We start from the raw sequence: 27,752 nt of genomic DNA, 5'->3' as shown, positions 1-27,752 counted from the left end.
AAAGATGCCATTATAAAGCCATAGTAGACATGTTTATTAGCTGAACAGTGAAAGAAAATATTAAAAGTCTTATGTTGAAACTGTAGGCTTTGGGGTTGTAAATTAGAATGTCAAAAGATATGATGAGAGAAAGGAACAAAAAAAGAATACAATGAGCTATATACAGAGTTTAAGCCAAGGACTAATGTTTAATCATATATATCTCTTGGCAGGAATGAGGGGGAGGAAAGATAAGGAAAAAGAGGCAAAATAGAACAGGAAACTAGTGAACTATGGAATGTCTGTCATCTAGTGTAGTTTTTGCCTCATTTTAATGAAACTTAATATTGTTAGTATTTTGAATGAAATTTAATTATTTACAAATTTAATTTAATTTATATGAAATTTAATACTAAAATACCAAATGGATCTATAAATGCATTGAAACGTATGCTCCCTTCATCAAAAAGGAGTACAAACCAGCCAAGATAGAGTTCTTCCTTAGAATGACAAAGCTGTCGAGGTACCCCTGTTTTCTAGACATTTTGAAGTTGCATCAAGCCCCAGAATATGACAGAATTTCCTAGAAGTTCCAGTTCTCCAAAAAACAGTTTAGCTTTAACAGGTAAAATAAGCAAACTATCCAGTATGACAGGAATCTCTATAGCCTAGACTATATGAAACTAGATGAAGTCTATTTAGGTAATTCATTTGTACATGAGTGTGCGTGTGTGTATGTGTGTATGTATGTGTGTGTGTGCTGGATGTACATTGCCAATGAACAACATGGACATATAATTAATCAGATGAAATAGAATAATCTTGACTATTCTGAGGAAAATAAAAAGTTCTAGATTTCTTCCTAAAACAATGATTCATTTTTTATGCCAATATTTTACTGGTATTAGTGATGTTCAACTCAAAAATAATTGAATAATTCATTCTTCAGAGAATTAAGTATGATTATCAATGAATTTTCAGTGAAAGGGAATATGGAAAATATAAGCATACTGTGATATTTGTTCCCATCCAATTATGAAAGTAAACTGGAGTAAGGATATAATCAAAGAAAAATGTGATATACATGTGTATATTGTAAGAGTGAAGGTTAAGCAATGGGGAGCCCATGGATTATACTGGTTTTCTTTTTATGTCAAGGAAAATAAGGAAGGACCCAGCATGTTAGGTGAAACATTAATGGGAAGACAAGGAGAAAAGTGGCATAATATGGATAGGCATGAATTAACAAAGGGAATATTTACTTCAATCAGATCACATGTCCATTTGAGTATTGACCCCTGAGGACAACATTATCTGTATTTTTTTCCTATAGATTATCTTATCCCAACAAAGGGAAACCAGAATCACATTTCTTTAAAAAAATATGTCACTATGGATCACTACTGCTGAGAAAAAAAAAATCATACCAGAAGAGCAAACATATGATAACTGCTATGGAGTTACAAAAATTGTGGAATAGTGGGACTTTCTCAGAATTGACTAAAATATAGTGGAGCCAAAGAGCTAACTTTAATGACTATTTGGTGAATAAAACCCATCTTCATTTTTTGATTTCCCAAATACCTTTTATTCCCTTCAAGTAGATTTGTGTTTCCCGGCATCATGAGCATTTTATTCACTCACTTGTAGCAATATTCACTAAGCCAGCCAGAAATGATCTCACCTTATCTACAATATAAATCTAGAAGTGAATAAACAACATCATTTGATTTCAATGTGGATAATACATGTCGATTTGGCAGTTAAATAATTTATGTCTCTATTGAGTACAATCTGTCAGCTTATTATAACTCTATATATCTGAAATTCATTTCTTGTTTGCTAGTTTTCTGCTTCATGATGAAGTTTGTCAATCAATTAAATTACAGTGTCATACTGACCTTTATTGGAATCAATCTACTATTTCTATATTTCATTTGAAGCCTTTCCCCTTTGATTCAGATTAAGATGATTAATTGCTAGTATTCATAAACTCTGTTCAAATTAACCTCGCAGAACCACATATTCATTAACACTGCCAACACTACATATTTTTACAGAGGTTATCCAACTGAGTCTGCCTGAAGATCAGAAAGTGAGCATCACAGCAGCAACAGTTGGACAGAGTGCTGTTCTAACCTGTGCCATTCAGGGAGCCCTGAGACCTCCCATCATCTGGAAGCGTAATCATGTGGTTCTAAATAATTTAGATTTGGAAGACATCAATGTAAGTATAAAGAAAAAAGAGAGGTTATTACTTTATGTAATATAATGTTATTCCAATACTGACCTTAATACACATGGGGAGTATAAAGCTAGTGAGCTATATATGCCAGATGATAAGAAATTTTCTTTTCTTAATTTATAATGAGTCAGATCTTTTGCATTAGTCTTTAAAAGTGATGATGTGATCTAAAAAAAATTCTCTGGCTATTTTGTGGTTTCATGATTCTATATAAAAGAGTAGTATAGCTGATCAGTTTTATTGAAAAATGTCACTAAAATGGTTCTATATGAGTTTTATTTAGGAGTTATTGTATAAAACAAACTTAGTATTCATTTCAGAGAAGAACTTAAAAACTAAAGATAGTATTTCCCTTTAAATGCCTTATGATCTAATTGAAAATATTTTGTTGCTTCATGCATTGGAATCAGGAAGTACTGGGGATCAACTTTAGACTCTAACTGTTTGGCTGATCTTAAAGGTATCTTTAAAACTATAGAAAGGCTGAGCTTAGTTAGATGGTTCTTACTATGTTACCCTCATTGAACCAGCAACTTGAAAAGGTGAGATGTTCCACACTGACATCCCCTAGGAAATGCCCAAGACCAGGAGTAATTGTGGTTTGTGTTTCCTCTACCCCTGGGCATTACTATAAAAATTAAATCATGTTAAAGTGCATGTCCAAGGAAGCCTTGAAGATTAAAAATAAGTTAGAAAAGCAAAGTAAACAAGGGCAATTTCAGCTTTACTTCTTAGTGGTTGTAGGGATTTTATGGGTTTGCTGACCTTCATATGAGATTCATGCCATATTCTACCATTACCTGGCAGAATTACTGCCTTCTCTACCACTGATTTACTCAGTGAGTCACTGCCTAAGCAACAGTGTAGGGTTGTTATCCTTATTTGCCATATTCTAAGAACATCTAATTAGCCTATCAACAGTTTACCTACTTTAAATAACAAAAATTAGAAGAAAAAATACAATTTAAGAAAATCTACTGAATCACATGTTTACCTCCTTCTCCCCTCCCCACACAGACAGAACCAGTAAGCCTTGTCTTTTTTTTTAACAAGTATTCCTTTATTTAGAATATTTTTCCATGGTTATATGATTAATGATTATTTCCCCCCTTTTTACCCCAACTCCCAGAGCTGACAAGCAGTTCCACTGGGTTATTCATCTATCATTGTTCAAAACCTGTTTCCATATTCTTCATATTTGCAGGAGACTGATCTTTTAGTGCCAAAATCCCAATCATATCTCCATCGAGTCACATGATCGATCATGTATTTCTTCAGTGTTTCTGCTCACACATTCTTCCTCTGAATATGGATAGTATTCTTTCTCCTAAGTTCCTCCAGATTGTCCTAGCATTGCTGCTAGTAGAAAAGTTCATTACATTTAATTTGCACAGAGACTGATACACTGTGGAACAATGTTATCCTGGTTCTGCTTCTTTTGCTCTGCAACAATTCCTGAAATTCTTTCCAATTCACATGGAATTCCTCCATTTCAATATTGCTTTCAGCACAATAATATTCCATCACCATCAGATACCACAATTTGTTCAATGATTCCCCAATCTATGGACACCCCCTCATTTTCCAATTTTTTGCCACCACAAAGAGGGAGGCTATAAATTTTTTTGTGCAAGTCTTTTAATTTATTATCTCTTTGGGTACAAACCCAGGAGTGGTATGGCTGGATCAAAGGGCAGGCATTCATTTAAAGCCCTTTGTGCATAATTCCAAATTGCCCTCCAGAATATTTTTCTTAGGAATTTCCTTGATGGCTTGTTCAATTTCTTTTTCAGAGATGGGATTATTTAAGAATTCTATTTCCTTGTTTGTTAATCTAGGTAATTTATATTTTTGTAAATACTCATTTCACCTAGATTGTCATATTTATTGCCATATAATTAGGCAAAATAGTTCTTAATAATTATCTAAATTTCCTCTTCATTAGAGGTGAAATCACCCTTTTCATCTTTGAAACTGATCATTTGATTTTTTTCTTTCTTTTATAAATTAGATTAACCAGTACTTTATTTTATTGTTTTTTAAAATTTCCTAGTCTTATTTATTATTTCAATATTTCTTTTAATTTTATTAATTTCTCCTTTCATTTTTAGGATTTCCAATTTTGTTTTCATTTGGGGATTTTTAATTTGTTCTTTTTCTATTTTTTTTAGTTTGTAAGCCCAATTTATTCATCACCTCCTTCTTGATTTTGTTGTTATGGGCCATTATAGATATACATGTTCCCCTGAAGGCTACTTTGGCGGTATCCCATAGGTTTTGATATGATGTATCCTCATTGTTAGTCTCTTTAATGAAATCCATAATTGTTTCTTTTTTGATCTAACAGTTTTGAAGAATTAGATTATTTATTTTCCAATGAATTTTAAATTTTTATTTCCATTATGATCTGGAAAATTGTATGTATCATTTCTGCTTTTCTGCATTTGTTCACAATATTTCTATGCTCTAATTGTTGATCTTTTAATATGTACTGCTGAGAAAGTATATTCCTTTTTATTCCTATTAATTTTCTCCAGATATCTATTAACTCTGATTTTCTAGCACTTCATTCACTTCCCTTACTTCTTTCTTATTTATTTTTTGGTTTGATTTATCAAGTTCTGAAAGGGGAAGTTTGAGACCCCCCCACACACACTAGAATGGTCTTAATTGTATTTCCTCCTTGAGCCTCCTTCAATTTTTCCTTTAGAAATTTAGATGCTATACCATTTGGTGCATAAATGTTTAGTAATGATATTACTTCGTTGTTTATAGTACCTTTTAGCAAAATATAATTTCCTTCCTTATCTCTTTTAATGAGATTAATTTCTACTTTAGCTTTGTCCAATATCATGATTGCAATTCCTGCATTTTTTTTTTACTTTAGATGATGCATAATAAATTCTGCTCCAGCCTTTTACCTTGAAGCTATCTATGTGTGTCACCCTGCCTGAAATGTGTTTCTTGTAAACAACATATAGTAGGATTCTGGTTTTTCATCCACTTTGCTATCTGCTTCCATTTAATGTATGAGTTCATCCCATTCAGTGTTATGATTACTAACTGTATATTTCCCTCTAGCTTATTATCCACTTTAAATCCTGCTTCATTCCCTTTCTCTATGTTCCTTCTCACCAGTTTTTGCTTTTTGTCACCCCCCCTTCCCACTTCCACTCCCTCCAATTATCTCCCTTTTCCCTTCTCTTATTCTCCTTCTACTACCCTGTGGAGTATGATAAAATTCTATACCTCACTGAGTAGGGTAAGATATTATTTTATACCCCACTGAATAGGGTAAGATAGAATACCCCACTGAGTATATTTGTTTTACCATCTCTGAGCCCTTTAAAATTATTTTCAACATTGCCTCACCACCCTTATCCTGCCCTCTCTATAATGATTTTTCATGCCTCTTTATGTTATATAATTTATGACATTCTATCTCTCCCTTCCCTTTTCTCTCAGTGCAACCTACTTTCAGCCCTTAATTGATTTTTTGCACATGGTATATACATATATATATATATATATGTATATATATCATATCATCATAATTAGCTTACTTCATCTTCTTTCTGAGTAAATTACTTTTATCTTCTTTATGACTGAGTAATTTTTCAGAATTACAGAAATCCTTTTTTCATATAGACATATAAACATTTTGACCTTAATGTGTCCCTTAAATTTTCTCTTTCTTATTTACCTTTTCGGGCTTCTCTTGTGTCTTATGTTTGGACTTCAGATTTTTTGTTTAGTTCTGGCTTATTTCTTAGGAATGCTAGGAAATCATCTATCTGATTGAATGACCATTTTCCCCCTGAAAGAATCTGTTTTGTTGGATAGGTGATTCCGGTTGTAAACCCAAATCTTTTGCCTTCCTGAATATCATATTCCATGCCATTTGATCCTTTAATGTAGAAGCTGCTAGGTCTTCTGTGATCCTGATTATAGCTCCATGGTATTTGAATGGTTTCTTTCTGTCTGTTTGAAGTATTTTTCCTTTGCTTTTGTGAGAAGGGAATTTGTATTTTCATTTGAATAAATCAGAGATTTAGACTTCCCTTCCATTTGTTTTGAATTTGGGTCAATCAGCAACCAGGGAATTGATGCCATAGGCAGTGCCACCCTGGGTGGTGCCAGGCTAATTGAGGAATTGTGATTGGTTCCTGGGGGGTGATGTAGGAGAATGAGTGAGTGAAGGGAGCTGCATATAAGTTGAGACCCAGCAGGAAGCAGGGGGTAGGAGGAGGGGTGTTGTTCCTGAGGCTGAGATTCAGAGACAGAATCTAGGTTGTTAGTATTGTTGTTGAAATCTCCTCAATTTTGGGTCTTGGGAAATTAACCTGGCTAGTCACCCCAATGAATCTTTTCAAATAACCAACATATATCTCTAAGGATTTTTCCACTAAAGGTAAAAAACACATTGCCCTTTCTAAGGGGAAAATACAGCAATATTGGAAGAAGAGTGAAATAAAAAAGCAAGAAAACAAAAACAATAATTAATACACACATTGACAAAAAAAGCCAATTGGTGGTATTTCCCCTTTGACATAATAATTTATATTTAGAATAAATGTGTTCAACCCCCTTCAGTTCAGTTCATTCTGGATCATTTGATACAGTGTGTGGTTTCCCACATGTATCTCCATGGCACCCTCTTCAAAAATTTTGCCTTTCCAATTTGAGGTGATGGTGAATCTCTTCTAAAGTTCCTCTAAAAGATTTTCAAACTCTGGATTTTAGGACAACCATACAATTAAAACAATATACTTGGTAGCTCTTGAATTTGGCTATTATGATCCTGGAAGTCATTATTTGAGGACTTCTTTCTGCATGTGATCTGTGAATTCTTTCAATTTGAAGTTTATTTTCTTGTTTTGATGATCTCTGGGCACTTATATTAGATAATTTATTGTAATATTATATCCATGGTGTTTTTTTTTATCATGACTTTCAGGTAGTCCATTAATTCTCAAATTGTTTTGACTAGATCTACTTTCTAGGCCAGTTGTTTTTTCAGTGAGATATTTCATCTTCTCATCTATTTTTTTTTCAATCCTTTAATTCTGATTTATTGGGTTTTTTTTTTTTTTTTTTGCTTTATCATGGAATCATTAGTTTCTAGATGGTCAATTCTGATTTTTAAGGCCTAATTTTTCTCTGGCAGTTTTTGGTTCTTTTTTTTATTGACTAACTTCTTGCATCACTTTTATTTCTTCTTACATTACTTTCCTTCCTCTTTCCCAATTTTCCTCTGCTTCTCTTAATTGGTGTTTGAAGTCCTTTTTGAGTTCTACCAGAATTTGTGTCCAATTCATATTTTTCTTATGCATTTTGGGTATGTTTCCTTTACTTTCACTGTCCCCTTCTGTGTCTGTACCTTGCTCTTTATTTTTATAAAAATTCTTTAGAGTTAGGTGCTTTTTTTCTTCTTTGCTAATTTTTTCAATCGAATTATAGGTAAGTTTGTGGGGATGATGTGATGGTCTAAGGGTAAGAGCTTTGAGAGCCCCCTCCCCCTGCTGATTCAATTGACCCTTGTGATGCTGATAGCTTAAAAATCTGCCTCAGACTTAGCTGTAAGACTTTGATCTCACTCTGATCTTAATCAAGTCAGGGACTGATCAAATTCTAGCCCCAGTCTGGTCTAAAGTTTTTGGTCTCACTCTGTACTTAATACAATCAGATACACCCTTGATCTTGGAGCTCTGTCTGAGCTTTAGGCAAAAAGATCAATACTTAGTACTTAGTACTGTCATCCATACCAAAGTGTGAATTAATTTGTTGTCCATAGGTTTGAAAATTCAAAGGATATGAGTTGATTTTTACCTCTGTTTCTTCAAGCAGGTCTCAAGGTTGGCTGAACCTTAGCCAACAGATGTGGGGTGGGGATGTGGCTGTCTCTTGGATTTCTCTTCCTTCCTTGTTATAGCTTTTTGCTGGCTCTTCTCTCCTCTCACCCCAGTGTCCCAGATATTTGTTGCCTACCTTTTGGTTTTTTTTGTTTCTTGAAAGTTTGTTTCACTCTGTCTTCTTGTTGGTTCTTTCACTTTTGCATTCTTTTTGTCACAATATTTTAATCTTGGTTGGGGAGGATTCTCATAGTGGCCCAGAGCTACTGAGGATTACTCTATCATCTTGGCCCCACCCCTGGAACTCTCAAGTCTTATCTTTTAAGCAAAATTTTAAAAACAGAAGAATAGCAAATTAACCCATCATCTACTCAAACATCTCATACCTATAGTCCCTAAAGTTTCTAGGGAAAGGAAGGAGATAATTTTTCCCACATCTTATTTTTTAATTTTAATTATAGGACTTTTATTTTTCTGTTATCATTATTTCTATTTATACTGTTGTAATCACAGGCCAGTACCTAGAACACTGACTTTATGTTTCTTTTGCTTATTAAGAACTTATTAAAGATATACTATATATCAGATAGCTTGTGGATTTTGATACAAATAAAAAGATTAGAAAGCCTTTGCTCTGAAGGAGAAGGGGAATATATTATATTATGTTATGTTATTTTATGTTATGATGTTGTGTTATATCATATGTTTTATCATACCATGTCATATCATATCATATCATATGATATGACATGATATCATATGATATGATATTAGTAAAGAGGTTTTGTCAAGAAAAGGAAATTTTAGTTTAGAAAGTCTCAGACATTATGAATAGAATCACAGGACAGCTAGGGATCACATTTTCATCAGCAGTAGATAATACATCAGGGAATTGCTATTTACTAGCTATGTGGCAATAGGCTTAGTTTCCTGCTCCATAAAACAGGGATAATAATTGCTATAATAAATATTTCTTGGAGTGATATGAAGGAGATATGTTAATGTGTCTAAAGTACTTTATAAACCTTATATAAGTTCTTGACACTGGAAGTATAATCAACATTTCAATCTTCCAAGACTGCCATGTTTTATTATTGTTGGTTGTTTTTTTTTTAGACAATCCCCTTTGTCATTTATTAAAACACAGTAATACAATTATATGGCAGATTTGTTCAGCCATTCTCCAACTGATGAGCATCCCTTGAGATTCCAATTCTTTTTCACCACAAAAAGAGCTACTGTAAATATTTTTGGACATATAGTTAGGTCCTTTTCCTTTTTTATTTGACCTCTTTGGGCAATGACTTTGTAATGGTATTACAGGATGAAAGAATATGTTCAGTTTTATACCCCTTTGGGCATAGTTCCAGGTTGTTCTCCAGAATGCTTGAGCCAGATTACTATTCCACCAACAGTTCATTAATGTTTTTCCTCATTCCCTCCAACATTTGTCATTTCTGATAAGTAAGAATTGGCAAGTCAGAGCTATTTTAATTCACCTTTCTCTAACCAATAGTGATTTAGAACACTTCTTCATGTGATTATAGATCTTGATTTCTTCTTCCCAAAACTACTTATCCATATTCTTTGATCATTTGTCATTTGGGGAATGGATTTTGTTTTTGTTTTTGTTTATTATAAATGTGATTTAGTTCCCTATACACTTGAGGAATGAGTCTTTATAAAGGAAACACTTCAAAATATGTGATATTATTTCATTTTCTATTGCTTTTGTTTTGTCTAAGATTATTATTGCCACTCTTGCCTTTTTTTTACTTTGACTGAAATATAATAGATTCTGCTATATAGCCCTTTATTTTTAACTGTATCATTTCTTTTTTAAGTATGTCTTTTTTTTACACAACATATTGTTGAATTCTGGTTTCTAATATAGTCTATTATCTGCTTATGTTTTATGAATTAGCTCATCCCATTCACTTTCACAGTTATGATTACTAATGGTGTCTTTTCCTTCATCTTATTTTTTTTCTTTACCCTTATCTATCTCTTTTTATCCTGTTCCTACTAAAAAGTCTGTTTTACTTCTCACTATTGTCTCTCTTAATATACTTTCTTTCTTCAACTCCTTCAATATCTCATCCTCATCCCCTCTAATTTCTCTCTTGGGTAAGATAGTATTTTACACACACACACACATACACATGCATACATGGGGAGAGATGTGTCAGAGAGACAGAGACAGAGAGAGAGGCAGAGATATTTCTCTTTAAAGAAATTCTGATAGGTTCAATAAGCACTGCCTGCCAGTCCCTCCCCTATAAAAAAGCTCTTCCCTGCACACCTCTTTCATGTGAGAGCATTTTTCCCCATGCTACTTCTCCATTCCTCCCTTTTCTCAGGGCATCCCTCTTTCTTACTCCTACATTTTTTGGAGATCATCCCAACATAATCAATTCATACTTATATTCTTTGTCTAATTGCCCCAATAATGACAAAATTCTTAGGAGTTATATGTATTATCTTCCCCTATAGGAACGCAAACAGTTTAAATTTAATAAGTCCCTTATGATTATTCTTTCATGTTTACCTTTTTATATTTCACTTTAGTTTTCCTTTAAATATTAATATTTCTATTCTGGTCTTTTCATCAGAAATTCTTGAAAATATACTATTTCTTTAAATATCCATGTTTAAACTGAAGGATTATACTCAGTTTTGGGGGGTTGATGATTTTTGGTTAGAAAAAATAAGGCGATTAGACAAATGGTTGGAGAGAGATTACAGGGGGCCATTTGCTAACACTAGGAGTAGTTGGTGCTGACTAGCAACTATATTGTCCCAAAGAAGTTTTGTATCACAATTGCAAGGTAGAATAGAGCCCTTAAATCAAGGATAAAATTTTGCAAGTAACTAGAAAGAAACAATTCAGATATCATGGAGCTTCACAATCAGGATCACTCAAATTTTAGTGGTATAAAATTATATAAAAAGAATGGATGGGTTGGGATTTGATATTTTGGAGGGTAAAAAAAAACTAAGATTACAACCATTATGACAGATCATGAGGGCTCCACTCCACTTTGCAATTGTGATACAAAACTTCTTTGGGGCAATAGAGTTGCCAGTTAGCAAAAGGTCCCTTGTAATCTCTTTGCAACCATTTGTCTGATCCCCTTATCTTTCCCTTGAGAGATTCAAAGCTATCAATGATGCCTCCAAGGCCCAACAATGGTGTCCCTGCTGCACTCTGGTCCTATGCCAACCCCATTGTCATACTCCTGCAAAACTCCCAAATTGTCTTAGCTTAGAAAAACATCTCCCTCTAAACTTGCTGACTGATGCCCCAAAATTTAATTTGTAGCAGTTAGTTTAAAGTTGTTTAGAGGGGAATGTGGGAAGAATTTGTCTGGGTTCCAGTCTTCACTCAGCCATCATAGTTCATTTCTCTAGTCCTTAATAATTTTTAAACATCTCAAGGAATTCTGAGACCAAAAAAAATGATAGAAAACTCTGGTTGATGACATTCAAATTTTTATGTAGTTTTCTCTACAAAGCACAGATATTCAGGTCAGGTAGAAAAAAATGATACCTGCTCTTGGCTCAAATGCTTATAATAAAAGAAAAAAAGAAGAATATAATTCTTCATTAACTATTTTAGCTAGTAGTAGTAGTAGTAGTAGTAGTAGTAGTAGTAGTAGTAGTAGTAGTAGTAGTAGTAGTAGTAAATAAATAATAGAAGTACACATTGGGCATGAATTTTCATTTTGCTGCAGCTGTTGTGTTCTTTGGGTTTGCTTGAAAAAATCAATACCATTATAATTGTATCCATTTAACAACACAGAGACATCACAGATTTTGGACATTGTTTCACTTTTTTTCTTAAATTAACAAATCAAAGAAATAAATTACCAAAGCTTGACATTTAATCAAGAAAGATATTTTTGCATTTAGTCACATTCTTAATTTTTTGATAAAAAAACATTCTAGATATAGAAATCTGTATTCCTTCCCATGAAAGTATAAACTGAATACAACATAATACTTCACATTTATTAGGAACCTTGAACTTTTGCAAGTTTTTGTTCTAGAATGACAAAAGCATATGCACTGTGGAGGGGTTCTGTACAGCATACACTGTAAGTAGACAGTAAATATTAAACAATACCTGGTGTAGGAAAATGAAAAATGTATATGTACAAAATATGTAAGAGGTAAGTCTCTTAGAAATTCTGTTTTGTTCAAATGGTAGGAAAAAAAATCAACTCTGTTTTATGTTGGTGGCTCATCAACCAAAGGAAAAAAGACCTTTCTTTAGGCAACTTATTCACTTTATGATACAAAAGTTTGACTTTATATAGAACTACCTGGTAGATCCAAGATGTTTCTGTTGCCCTTTGCAGGATGTATGCTTAAAACACATGGGCATATCTATATTGCAACTGGCTTTGAAGTATTCTATTGCTCAATGGGGGAGGATTTAGCATCTGCTCTGTATTTTTGCTTGAAGGATTATATCCTTTAAATCATAAATTCTGTCTCAGATAGGTAATGATATTTTTTAATTCTATTTTTTTCATTGCATCTGCATGTTAACTATAGGTACCAAGTTCTCCTTTCCAGACCTAAAGTTCTTCAACCTCCAGAGAAGATAACCAAGCTCTTATTGCAAGTTCTTTTTTGGTCAGATGTTTCTTTTTGATTTTACAGCCTGACCATTTCAGTGCCCTAAATTTAAAGATAATCTCAAGCTTTTTAAAATTTTTTTCAATTTGTACAGAATCAAAAGTATTTTCTGTGTTGCAAAGACTTATCCGGATCCTTTTAGCCCTGTTATTATTATTTTTTAAATCACAGAATCAAAGAATGTGAGAGTCAAACAACCCCATACCCTAAAGGAATCCCTTCCATTAAATACGTGGGAATCATGATTTAATTATTTTAAACTGACAGGAAACTTCTTAATATATTTAGAATCCAAATTATCATTATTTGTTTTGGTACCACTATGTGCATTACACCCACCATATAAAAAGATCTGGAACAAGCTATGAATGAATTCTTTTTTCTAATTTCCTGCATTTTCCATTAGGTATTTTCTTTGATGTTTTAGTATATTGATCAATAAGATCCACTAAAATGAGTTGTAAATAAATAAACCATTTTGATCCCCCCTGAAATATAATATACACATAATAAACACAATAAGAAAACTTGTTTCAACTACATTATAATTTAATATTTGGAATCCTTGGTTCACAGAAGGGGGTGAATAAATGTTTGTTGTTTGATTGTCAAAGAACTTATTTTTTAAGGCAACACACAAAATCTCCCTGGATATTACTCAAATAGTTAACTGATTTAAAAAAAATTCTTAATGATTTGCTGTTTTGTGATATTACTCTTTCAAAGTGATCAATTAAAATTGTTTCCCAGGCTCAAAAGAAATTTAGTGAAGTTGTCTTGTGACATGCTTTGATCAGTTTTTTGTCAGTAAGAATACCAATAATGATACCTTTGGTTAAAAATGAGAAATTACAGATATTTGGTTTTCTGTTTAATTCTAGAAGGATATATCTCAGTTTATGAAAGAGTTATATAACTTCACATTGAAATAGAAAAAAAATTTAATTCCTCAATATACCTATTTTCTTTGCATTATGAATGAATCAATGTGGTCATTGTTCTTATATTCTAATCTCTCTAATATAAACCAATATGTTTGAATATGATAATAAATAATCAAAATATATTATAAAATAAACCCTTTTAAATGTGACAGTTTTTTTCTTCTTAAAGTAATAGATGCTTAACAGCCATTTGTTAAATCTCAAATTTTTCTTACTTTTATTTAGGATTTCTTTCTGTGAGGATTTATAAAACCATAATTTTGCATGGAGCTCTCTCTCCTTCTCCCTCCCTCTCTGTCTCTCTCTCTATATATACATATGTGTGTATATACATATACACACAGAAATTCTGATCCATTATAAGCAATTCTGAATAAATGTTTATTGTAATGAAATCTTTTAGAGAATTTTATTAGGAAATATATTTTCTTAATTTTGTAGTTTTTAATAATTAGGTTGACACGTGGCTCTTGCTTTTTTTGTTTTGGTTTGGTTTCACTTTGAGGGCCATTTCATCTTACATTTCCAAATTTATATTGCCAGTAAAGTGTTACATAGAAATTCATGCTATTTGTGCAGTTAAGATTAATTCACCTGAACTTGAATGTCTGCTTATGGGAAATCTAAGAAATTACAATAAAAGCTAATTATTTTTTTAAAAATATTGAATCAGTTTTACTTCACTTATACTTAATTCATCCCTTTCCTTCCTACATTAAAAATGTATTCAAGAAAGTAATGCTTTTTTAAGTATTTGAATCTCTCAATTTACATGAGATTTTTTATCACCTACATATTTATATGATATAATCTTAAATCATCTGTGACTGTAAGAAACCAAGCACAACCATAATATGGCTCTAGAAATGCACATGCCATGGACAACATATATAGATCATTTTGGAGGCTAAACTCAGAGATTAAGTTTTAAACCACAGTCACATAAGACATCAACAATAAGTCATTTAATGTACAGTTTACCTCTCTGTTTGGGGTAAGGGGAATATAGTTCTCAGACTGCATTTTTAGAAAGCCCAGAAGAGATTCTGTTGACCAATGAGAAAAAAGCAAGAATCAATTAAAGTGAATAGGTTAACTTAAAAGAAAAATTAGATCCATTAGCTTAATAAGGAAGACTTTGTAGGTAGGAGTTTTTGCCTTTGAAACTTTAGTCTGGGCATATGTATCTTTCCAGTTGTATAGCCAATCAGCAGAATTCCTTAGCATGTAGCTAGACTAATGGGAATATTGTTCTGTAGCAAAAAGAAACCAGAATGTTGCACTTCCCAGTACTATAATTAGTTTACCAATTTTAGTTGCACAATATTTTTATTACCATTTTTATTCTTATATAAAACTATGATATATGTTACAATAATATTATTAATATTATTTTTTATAAATGTTTATAAATGTATAAACCCATTCTCATATTAGTTATATACAACAATCTGTCTCATTCCTTTTTTCATTTTTTCTCCTATCTCCTACCCCTCCCCTTTCCCATGAAGGCACATAATATGATTTAAGTTATATATTTTTATCACATAGCATATATTTCCCAGTTCATCATGTGAAACAAGACACATATTTCTTACACTAGAGAAAAATTCATTGAGGAAATAAAGTAAAGAATGGTTTTAATATGCATTTGGATTCCTTCTGTTCCATATATGATGGTAGATATCCTTTTTTGTCTTAAGTCCTTTAGGGTTTAGTTGTCTGGATCCTTGCCTTCTTGATGATAGTTAAGTCAATCACAGTTGATCATCATATACTATTGTTGTTACTGAGTACAGTGTTGTCCTGGTTCCATCACATCATACAAGTCTTTCCAGGTTATGTGTGTGTGTGTGTGTGTGTGTGTGTGAGAGAGAGAGAGTGAGGATCTTATTTGTCATTTCTTATATTATTCAATACTATTCCATTATAATCATATACCATAACTTTGTTAAGCCATTCCCAATTTGATGGATATTCTTTTAGTGTCCAGTTCTTTGCCACCAGACAAAAGTGCTCCTATAAAAATTTTGAAACATAGAGTGTCTTTTCCTTTATCCTTGATTACCTTAAAATCTAAAGTGATATTACTGTGTCAAAAGGTATACACAGTTTTAAACTTTTGGAGTATAATTCCAGATGACTCTCCAAAATGTTCAATCAATTCACAATGTATTAATGACCCTATTTTTCCACATCCCCTCCAACATTTTTAATTTTTTCTTTTAATCGCATTAGCTAATCTGCTAGGTAAAAGATGATATCTCAGAATTATTTTGATTTTCATTTCTCTAATCAATAATAACTTAGAGAATATTTTTATATTGTGATATGTAGCTTTCAATTCTTCATAAAAAATTGTCCCTTCATATCTTTTGACCATTTATCAATTGGGGAATGACATAATCTCATATATTTGACATCATTCTCTATATATTTTAGATGTGAGAACTCTATCCAAAAAACTGTATATATTTTATTGCTCTTCTAGTTTTGCCTATATTAGTTTTATTTGTACAAAACCTTTGTTGTTTAATATATTCAGTTATCTATTTTACATTTCACAATACTTCCTATCTTTTGTTTATTCATTAATTATTCTCCTTTCCATAAATCTTGTGGGTAATATGTTGCCTACTCTAATTTGTTTATGATAGTTCCCTTTATGCCTAAGGGGTCATGTATCCATTTTCATTTAATCTTTGAAAATGGTGTTAGACATTGGACTATATCTAGTTTCAGCCAAACTGCTCCAGTTTTCCCAATAAATTTTATCTAAAAGTAAATATTTCTTTCAAAAACTTGGAACTTTACCTTTGTAAAAAGGGCTACTATAATCTTTTATGACTGTTTATTGTATGTCTGTTCTGTTCCACTATTCTATTTTTCTCTTTCCTAACCAGTACCAGATAGTTTTGATAATATAGTGCTTACAATATAGTTTGAAATCTAGTATTATGAGACTTCTTTCCTTAACATTTTTTTATTATTCTCTTGATATTCTTGACCCTTTGCTTTTCCAAATGAATTTTCTAATTCTGTTTTTAGTTCAATAAAATATTTTGGTAATTTAATTGGTATGGCATGAAGTAGATGTTAAGTAAGATTATCATTTTAATTATATTGGCTCTTCCCTTCCATAAATTATATTTTTCCAATTATTTAAATCTGACTTTATTTGTATAAAAATGTTTAGTAATGATGTATATCTAGTTTCTGGATTTTTTCTAGAAGATATAGTCCTAGGTTTTTTACTGTGGTTAATTTAAATGAGTTATCTCTTACTATATTTTCTTGCAGGACATTGTTAATAATATGTAGGAATGCTGATGATTTCTATAAGTATAACTTGTATCCTGCTAATTTTGACAAAATTTAATATTCCTGTTTGTTTCTTTTAATTATGAATATTCCCTCAATGATCAACTCTTTGTCATCACCAAAAGAGCTGTTATAAATATTTTTGAACAAATAGGTCCTTTTCCTCTTTTCTTATTGGGGTACAGACCTAGCAGTGGGATTGCTTGATCAAAGCCTATGTACAGTTTTAAAGCCCATTGGGCTTTGAGCCAGATTGTTCTCAAGAATGGTTGGATCAGTTCACAACTCTACCAGAAGTGCATTAGTATTCCAAAATTGCCATATCCCATATAGTATTTATTATTTCCCTTTTCTGTCTTAATAATCATCCTGATAGTTGTAAGGTGGTATGTCTATACCCATTTGATTGTGTATATCCTTCCTTGATGGAGTCAATTCTGATGAGAGTGTGGTTCACATTCTTTCCTTCCCATCTGCCCCAACTTCACCTACCTTGTAAACTTTTTCATGCCTCTTTTAGGTTGGATAATTTACCCCATTCTCTTTTTCCCTTCCCTCTTCTCCCAATGCATTCCTCTTTCTCATACTGTAATTTCATTTTTATTCCATCCTATCATATTCAATTCACAGTCTTACCCTCTGTCTATGTGTGTACTCCTCCTAACTGCATCAATAATGAAAAAAAAAAGTTCTTTGGCATTATAAGAATAAGCATCCCAGGTAAGGCAGTGCACAATGTAACTTTATTGAATGTTTTTCAAGTCTATTTCCTGTTTTCCTTTTCTGTTTTTGCATGAGATTTGTTTTTCAGTCATATTTTCCTTTCAGCTCTGGTCTATTCAACAGAAATGTTCGAAAGTCCTTTATTTCATTAAATGCCAATGCTTTTTTCTTGAACGATTATGCTCAGTTTTGCTGGGTAAATGATTCTTGGTTGAAGTCCTAGTTCCTTTGCCCTCTGAAATATCATATTCCAGGCTCTCTGATCCTTAGTGCAGATGCTGTCAAGTCTTGTGATATCCTTATTGTTTCTTTTTGGCTGTTTGAAATATTTTCTCCTTGACCTAGGAGTTTCAGAATTCTGTATAAATTCCTGGGAATGATCCTTTTTGGATCTCTTTCAGGAAGTGATCAGTGAATTATTTCAATTTCTATTTTGTCCTCTGATTCTAGAATATCAGGGCAGTTTCCTTTGATAATTTCTTGAAAAATTATGCTTAATCTCATTTTTTGAACATGGCATTTAAGTAGTCCAATAATTCTTAAATTATCATTCCTAGACTTATTTCCCAGGTTGGTTGTTTTTCCCATAAGACATTTCATAATTTTTTCTGTTTTTTTTTTCATTCTTTTGACTTCATTTAATTGTCTCTTGATGTCTCAGGGAATAATTAGCTTCCATTTGCCCAATTATAACTTTAAGGCATGCTTTTTTAAAATTAAAATATATTTTATTTCCCCAATTACACAAAATAACCATCCAAATTATCTCCCTTCCTGCCTTCCCTTCCCCACTCAGAGATAAGTAATTTGATCTGGATTAGGCATGTATTATCATGCAAAATATACTTCCATATAGGTCATTTTTGTAAGAGAATATTCATATAAAACTAAACCCCCAAAACAAAACTGTAAAATAACTAATGCAAAAGATAGTATACTTTGATCTGCATCTCATTCGAACAATTCTTTCTATGGTAGTGGATAGGATTCTATGTCATGAATCCTTCAGAATTGTCCCTTGCCTGCTGCTTCTGGTTTGCCTAAGGCCTATTGCATTGGTAGGGTCTGTTCTGGTATACTGTCCTCTACCCCCATCCAGTGTATTAAGCCCCTTTTGAAGGCCTTCTATGTGGTTTGTGTCTAAAAATTTACTTTACCTTGCTTTTTAGTCACTTATTCTGTTCTAGCATTCATTTCTATGTGTAACATCATTGCATTTTGGAGAGTATTTTAATAGAAATCAGATAGGTCTCTTTACCTTCTCCCCTATCTTGGTTCTGTTCTCCCCCCCTGGAATTGATCTTTCCAAATTCTACTTTTTAATGAGTTATTTCCCCCAGAACATTTTTAAATATTTTCCCCATTTTTTTTGTTTCTTTTATCAAGCTATTGATTCTTTTTTTCATGATTAATATGCATTACTCTCATTCTCCCCTACTCCCATTTTTCTTCCTCCTTCTTTGATTTTTACAAATCTTTTTGAACTCTTCCACTAAATCTTTATGGGCCAAGAACAAATTAATATTTTTCTTTGATGCTTCACACGTCGTTATCTTGTCAATGATTCTATATTTGTATCTAGAGCCTCCCTGTCACTATAGTAACCATCTAGAGTCCATATTTTGTTCATTTTTATCAGTTTATTACCTGTTTTTTAAAAAATTATAATAAGGTTGAATATTTTTTTTCTGAATTGGAGAGGGTGCTAGCTCACATTTTTTGTGCTGAGGCTTAAGGCTTGGTGTATGTTTTGAGCCAGGTCCTGGGATCTAGCTCTGCTGACTTACACTAGATGGGGAGGGGGAGGGGGTACTCCCTGCTGGCCCACAATGATGGGAAGTCTCACTACTGCTTTGCACTGCTAGGAGACCTCCCTCTGAGCTTGTGTGGAGGCACTGACTCACTGCTAGAAAGATCCAGGGGCAGAACCTCTCTGCTGACCATCCCCTAGGAATGGAACCTACATGTTGACCATCCCCAGAGGCAGAGCCTTGCTTCTGGCTGGCCCCTAGGGGTACAGCCTTACAGGAGGCTTGTGCCAGGTTGGGACATCACTGCCAAAGGGACAGGGCATTTTTTTGTGTTGTTTGAAGGGGAATTTGGGAGAGCTTAGGAGGGTGACTTCCTTCCTCTGCCGTTTTGGCACCACAAGTCCCTCATTCTCATCCTTCTGGTTCAGATCCAATGAAAAATGATCATGAGACAAGTTGCTATTTTACTACTATTGCACAGGTGAAAGAAAAACTACTTTTTGTAGTTTAATAATATTGTTTGGACATAAGGCGTTGACTCAGTGAAAGCATTCTTGGTACTACTCCAGTACTAGACAAGACAACAGGGAATATATGAAACACATCTTGTTCCCACATTATTTTAATCCTATTGGCAAGGTCTCCAGCTAATACTTTGAAGGTTTCTTTCATGTAGGATAAGAAGATTATGAATATTGTTATGACAACACTCCCAAAAAATTAAAATTAAGCATGTATTATTACTCAATGCAAGTGATATGTTTCTAATTTGTGGTATTAGTCCAGCTTCAATACAATTTATTGATTTTTATCTCGGATATGTTTCAAATAGTTTCCATCATTTTCTTATATTATCTATATGGATTCCCAAGTCCAAGCTCCTATTATTATATTTTACTTTGCCTAAAACTAGTGACTATCTGGAGCAAGTTGATATGCATTACCTTTGAATGGACATGTATTTATCATAACTGATAGCTTTAAAATTCTATTTGTATCATTTTTATTTCCAGGTGCAACAAAGGTGAAATAACATTACAAAGGATCTCAGAAAGAACATATATCTTTGTACTAGATACAAAAGGGGGGGGAACAAATTACCAACTAAAAATCGCTGAAGGGAAAGAATAAGAATATATGTATCCAGTATTTATATAGTTGGGATACAAATATACCTACAGATGCACCTATGACAAGCTATACTAATGGCAGAAACAATACCAAAGTTAACAAAATTGACAATTGTTTTCCCACTTATCTTAAAGAATTCTTTTATTTTTGTTATGAACATATTTTAGGCATGTCTACCCTGAAACATGATAATATTAATGAATCCTGAGTAAGATATTCCCTGTTCCTGCTTGCCCTCTTTATGTTCATTGCCTCCTCTCATTATCAACTGAATATATCCCCTCACATTGGTAAATTCAATAAAATTGCATCTTCTCTCTCTTAACATTGACCTCCCTGAATGGAATTTCCTATTAATCAACCTTGTACTGATTCAGTACTAACTTATGTACATATATGTGTGTATGCACATAATTTTATTGTTTTGTTAGAGTAATTTCCTAATGTATGTTTCCTGTAACAAAAGTGGGGGAAAAGACATTGTCAGGCCAAACATAAAGAAATAGCAATAGCAGATGACAGTATATGTAATATTTCACATTCATACCCCACTCTATTTCCTTAACTTTTTTAATATAAGGAGAGGGATGAATATTGTCATCTCCTTTTTGTGCCCATGACTGATCATCAAAGAGTTTTATTATTCTTTTTTTATTATTTTGTTTATAGTATTATAGGCACTTTCACTTTGTATCAGTATACATATATATGTATATATATTATATATTAATATTTTTCTGAATTACTGAAGTTGATCATTTTATTTAGTACAGTGATATTACATTGTATTCATATATTATAGTCCATCTACAATAATTCATACACTATAATTCATATACCACAATAACTTTTTCCTAATCTAGGAGTACCTACTTTATTTCCACTGTTTTGTAAACACTAAATCATATGTGTTTTTTTTTAAGTGGGAGAACTATTTGAATTGGTCAGTTCTTTCAGGCAAAGGGGAGGTTTCCAAGGGCTGTAGCTTATTTGTTAGTGACACTTAGCTTAGCTGTGCTATTTTCCTTCAAGCAATTCTGAGATTTGTCAGAGCCAAGGGTATTGCATTCAGAGACTGATAGTTTGAAAATATGTCATAAGAAATTTTAACATCATGGTAAGATTTTGAGGCTTAAATATAAGTCTCAGGAGTTCTAAGTTGTAACAACTGGAAGGAGTCTATTTTGAAGTGACCCTAATTATTTAACATGGCGAAGGGAAGAACACATTCATAACATGGGTATCCCCATGAATTCTGTTTTTTTTTTTTAAACGATGGTGGAAGATAGAAGGAAACACACATAGGACCCATCTTCAACAAAGCATGACCTGAGCAGATCTAGTGACTTGTTACTGATTCAGGGAACAGATTAGATGAAAAAAGACAGATAAGTAGATAGATGATAGAAAAATAGAGAGATCGTTCTTTACATATGCTAGGTATGGAAACAAGGCCGACCAAAGAAAAGATTCAAGGATCAGCTAAAGTCCAACTTGAAGTGGGCTGGCATTACACCAAAGGAACTAGAACTTGCTGCCTCTGACAGAAGCAGCTGGCGAACCCACATTCACCATGCCGCCATCACCTTTGAAGATGAGCGACATCGACGTCTTGCCGCTGCGTGTGAACGCCGATACCAGGCCACAACCGCACCTCCCGTAACAACTGGCGTCCCATGACCCATGTGCCACAAACTGTGCGCCTCAGTCTTTGGACTCCAAAGCCACATGAGGGTACACCGTAGATGAAACTGCACAAAAACAATAGTCATTCTCGGCTTCCGAGAGACTACCACTATAATCAGGAAAATTCTCATCCTCAAAGAACTTAAATCCTCATAGGGGAAGACAACAAAAAGAGAAAGTGTAAAGGGAAAGGGGAAGGAATATTTGTAGGGAAGAAGCACCCTAAGACACCTAACGTTGCTGATTAAGAGATGGAAAAGTCTGAATTACTAAATTAATCTCACCCAAAGTGAGATCAAAAGAAGGGTGTCTGGACTCTATTTGCCTTAAGGTGTATCTATTTGTCATTTTAATTGGAGTTGATCACTTAAAAATGGTTATTTCTATTTGGAAAGCCATCTTACATGCCAATCTATGACTGAATCAGACCCAAAAGGAAATTTTTTCCTAACATTTCACCTACCTACATTTAAATAGTCCTTTGAAATCTATTGTCATAAAAGTGTGTTTGTCTTTATGAAGGATAGGCAAAAGGACTAGATTTTTAATTTTATTGGTGTAAGGAACTCATGGATTAGGAAATGTCCTATTTCATGAAAATCTGTTCCCACTCTGTAGCTAAGGTCTAAGGGTGCATAGAGCATAAAGAACTTAATTGACTTGTCCATAATCACACAATCAGTATGTGTCAAAAACAAGCCTTTATCCAGTATTTTCTTGTCTTTGAGGCCAGCTCTCTGTCCAACATATTACATTACCTCAAGGCTTTTCTTTCCTAGATTTCAAATTGTTGATAAAGAAATCTTAAGACAGCAATTATAGAGATAAATTTAAGTATCTAGTTTTCCTTGGAAAACTAAAAAAGTCATTTTAGTGCCAAAAGAAGATGTTAGGGAAGGAAAGATAAGCTCTATCTCCTCAGCTAGATATTTATCCCTGTTGGTAGGGTCTGTATCTTAGATTTCTTTTGTTTCCTCAAAACTCTCATTTCAATGCCATGTCACTATTAGGTACTGATTTAAATAATTTTTTGAGTTGAATGTATTAGGGAAATCATTCCTTGAAGCAACTAGGTTGGACCTGAATTCAAACATGACCTCAGGTATTTAATAGCTGTGTGGCCCTGGGCAAATCACTTCACTTTAATCTGCCTTACTTTTCTAAATGGTAAAATGGGGATGAAAATATTCACTTTTACAGGGTTATTTTGAGAATCAAATGAGAGAGCATTTGTAAAGTGCTTTTCACAATGCCTGCTACATAGGAGACACTTAATACTTGCTAAGGATGAAATTGGAGAGGGTGCATACTTTCAACCATAATTTGTACAAAGGCAGAGAGATGGAAGTTGGAATGTTGTATGTGGGGAACAGCAAGTAAGATGATTTGAAAACTGACAAGAGATGAGTAAAAGCTTTATTTCAAAGAAGTGATTGTCCAATTGAAATGAGAAAACATAAATGTATAGTGAGAGAAATACACATGGTCTTAAAGCATTCTTCAGACATTATTTGAAGACCAATAGCAGGAATGGACAGTAGAGGTGATCTAGTGTTAAGAATTGACATGATAGATCTGACAGAAGGTCAAGGGGCATTCGGAATGACTGATCGCAAGAGAAGATCTGTTTGAACGATGCAGACTTAAAAATTCATTCTGTTTGCCTGCTATTACTTAATGGACTAAAGTGATTGCAGACTTGCCTTTTTGGCTTCCCTGAACACTTGAGAAGTTATATTGCTGTCATCTGTCTTTGTTATAACTGTCTGAGACCATAAAGAATTGTACTCTAATGTAATATTTTATGCGTCTTGGGTGCTTTCTTTTATTTACAGTTTCAAAAATGAGGCCACTAATCATTTCTCACAATTTTAAAATATGGAACTATATTTCTATAAAGAAGGTGACTGCTACACAAATAAACACATATATGTATACCCTAAAGAACCACTGACGTTTCCCATGAAGAAATTCTTAGGAATTTTTGGTATTCACAACTTAGTAATTGGCAACTTATAAACAAATCTGTTTAAGAGACTTAAACATATCTAATCTATAAAGTAGAGGTTTCAATCCTAAATTGTTTGCATTTAGTATTATGCAAACTAGGGTAGAACTAAATTTAGAACAATTTTTTCCTGATTATTGTGCTAAGGAGCAGGATTTGACCTGTTAAAATTTATATAGATCACTAAAAACAATCTCAAATATATTACAAATCTACTAAAAAGATATTCACTGTGTAATTGTAATTTACATACTCCATACTAGAGAAAAAATTTTACTTCTAGAGTAAAGCTTTTTCCACCTTCCATAATTGCATAATATTTATCAAGTAAAACTTTGAATTACCAGAAGGTTTTACTTTATGCTATTGTATTCTAGGTAAATTATCCACAGCTTATGTATTCATAACGGTGTCCATAAAGATAAATTATTTGTATGGGTGGTATTAGTCTTCATAACTACACAATGTTAAAAACATTCAAAACTTTAATTTCCTTTTATTAATCCTAAGAAAAGTTTTCAATCAAGTTAAAAAACTTTACCTAAGTCAGTAAAAAACACAATAATCATGATGTCCAGAAGCTAAGATCCCACTTGGGGAGTTAAAACATGTATACAAACAAGAACAGTATAAGGAAAATTGAGTAGGGAGGGAACCAAGGTGATTTTGATAAACTTCATAGAAAAGCGAGAAATCAAATTGATCTCTGAATCCTTGAAAACAAGGAATCTGAAAGGTAAAGAGGAAGAGACAGAAAATTCCAAGCTACATAGTATAAAATAATGATTCCATAGACAATGTTATATATGATCATCTTTGAGCCATATATTGAGATCCAAGGAAATTGAGAGGTCATGTGCTTTAAACCTCTTCTGTTGGCAGATTAGGAAATTGATTTCCAAACAGATTAAGTGATTTGTCCACAATTACAAAATAGTAAAAAAAAATGGAAAAGAAAACAAAAACTTCACAACTCTGCTGTGTTTCTTTTTGAATTCATTTCAATGTAGTTATCTCCACTTCATCTGAATATATATATGTATATATGTATATATATAATTAATCTTGGTTGGAAAAGGAACATATGTTATAGGGAATTCCCTTCACCAAGGAAATAAAATACTAGTCAAATAGCTCTATTCCTTCTCTTCTATATTCTGTAATCTCTAATTATTTTTCACTTTCTTTCTCATATACATGTCAAATGTAATAGAGAATTTAAAGGGATAGAGAGAAGATATTTTTTGGTTTCCAATTGGCTTTACCATCTTTCAGAAATGTGAATGGTTCATATTTGAGGGAATTGGTTAGAAATTTATCACATATATGGTTCAAGTTTTAGTTGAATGATGTAAAAGTTAATTTTATAGTAATAAGTTGTTAATTACAAATGATGTTCACCATAGAAATAGACTGAAATAATTCTTTTCTTGTGGAAATAATTCCAAATAATACTCAAAGATAATAATGGTTTCATGAAATCCAAGAATTTGAATGGCCTTTAGAAACCATCTAATCTAATACATACCTGAGCAACAACCCTATTCACAATTGACAACTTTTAAATTTTGCATAATTACACTGAGTTTAAATGCATCCCCTGTGGTAAACATGAACAATTATAATCCTGTGAAGTTTCATTTATACAGAAAGAGCCCAGTTTACCCAAGTTTTGTTTAAAGTAAATGAAACCTCTTTCCACCCACCCCTACCTTTTTAATGGGATACCTTTTGGAATATACTCATCAGATGGTGTTTTTCCATATGGCAGATATTTCTTTATGTGTTCCCATTAGCAAAAAAGGTCTTTTATTGGCAAGCTAGAGAAGAGCTAGAATAGCAAATTGGTATTCCCTAGTATTATTCCAATTGCAGCTGGTAGTGGAGCAAGCCAAAGAGACTCCCATAGTAGTCTTGGTTTTTATCCCTTTAACACCTGCTCCTCTGTTGGACCCAGTCTCATCTGTAGCATACTTCTGGCATGTGATTTGAAACTAACAGTGTGTAGAGTCACAAATGATTATGTGCATGTACTTTTGGCCCTATCTACTTGAGAATAAATAGATTAAAAGAAAGACCTTCCATTTTAAAGAGGTAATAACTTTGTTCTTTTTTATTTTTCTATATGTCTAACATGTATAAAATACTGAAAAATGTTTTTACCACCATAAAACATTATTGTACTTGCTAAGTTTTTGATTCACAAACTAAAATGAGGACAGATTGAGTATTTAATTATTAGTATTTATTATCAAATATGTACTGATTACAAATATATGGAAAAAAGACAAATCCTTATTGATGAAATCTCTTTATGTTGTGCTAGAGAAAAGCACCCTTCCTCGTAACCTGAGTGGTATTGGACAAGTCACCTTCCAGGTCTCAGTTTCTTTCTCTTAAAAATGAAGAATTTGGACTAGAGTTCCTATGATATTTGCCAGCTTTAGATGCTATGATACTATATGCATCATTATCTGATAGATTATGCATTTCATTGTTATTAGTAAAATAATTATTACCATCAATTAGAGCATATTTAGAATTTAACTACTTTTCTTCTTTGTTAGAACAAATATTGTGCTCATTTGGTTTGGAGTCTCAAGGAATAGAATCATAGTCAAAATCTCCTCTTATTTAGCTACAAACTATATTAAAAAACTACAAAATATTTCCTCCCCCCACCAAAAAAAAAGTCCTCATGCCTCATATTGTCAGGGGTCCTAGTTATTGTTCTAGCTCTGGATTGTTTTGTAATTTATTCATTTCTGACTTTCATGACATTATTTGGAGTTTTCTTGGCAAAGATATTGAAGTAGTTTGCTATTTCCTTCTCTGGGTCATTTTAAAGATGAGGAAACTGCTATAAATAGTGTGATTTGTCCAGGATTACACAGCTCATAAGTATTTAAAGTTGGATTTGAACTTAGGTCTTCTTGACTCTAGGTCCTGTTCTCTATCTGCTGCACCACCTACCTACCATACCTAGCTAGCTGGTTCTTGGAAATGTCTGTAATTATAACTGGAAAACTGGCATATTCTCTAACCAGGCCCTATAGAGTTTTAAAACAAAGTAGCCAGATGGAGCTATGTAGATTTATAAATATATCAGACAATGGTAAGGAGAACCCCAGGTATCGTGTATTGAGTTTGGTAAGGATATTTGGTGTCAGGTTCACACATTGTATGCTTCATTCTATTTAGGCAGTAGTCAGTTAACATTTATCAAGTACCTACTATACATGGTAAGTACCATGGTAAGCCTGAGGACACAAATGTGAAAAAAAAAGAAAGCAGCTGCCCTCCAAGGGCTTAGAAACTAATGGGGAAAGACAAAAAAAAACACAAAAGGAAGTTGAAAACATTGGGGGAGATAGCAGGAATAAGTCAAATATGTTCCAAATTAGTTCAGTCAGATGGGAAATGAAAAATTGTTTCTGAATACTTGCTTTCACTTTTCATTCAAGATCA

General features: G+C 32.9%; 1 protein-coding gene across 4 annotated transcripts in view; it reads left to right on the top strand.

Moving 5' to 3' along the window:
• Nucleotides 1-27,752, top strand: part of FSTL5 (follistatin like 5) — a 980,329-nt gene that overhangs the window by 669,024 nt on the left and 283,553 nt on the right. For all 4 annotated transcript variants that reach the window (XM_056802833.1, XM_056802834.1, XM_056802836.1 and 1 more), the window contains exon 7: nt 2,040-2,206. In XM_056802833.1, coding sequence (XP_056658811.1) covers nt 2,040-2,206 — 167 coding nt within the window. The remainder of the gene's footprint in view (nt 1-2,039; nt 2,207-27,752) is intronic.

Source organism: Monodelphis domestica, chromosome 6, assembly GCF_027887165.1.
Source record: "Monodelphis domestica isolate mMonDom1 chromosome 6, mMonDom1.pri, whole genome shotgun sequence".
In the NCBI taxonomy this organism is placed as follows: domain Eukaryota; kingdom Metazoa; phylum Chordata; class Mammalia; order Didelphimorphia; family Didelphidae; genus Monodelphis; species Monodelphis domestica.
Note: the sequence above shows the minus strand (reverse complement) of the source record. Positions and strands in the feature narration are given on the sequence as shown.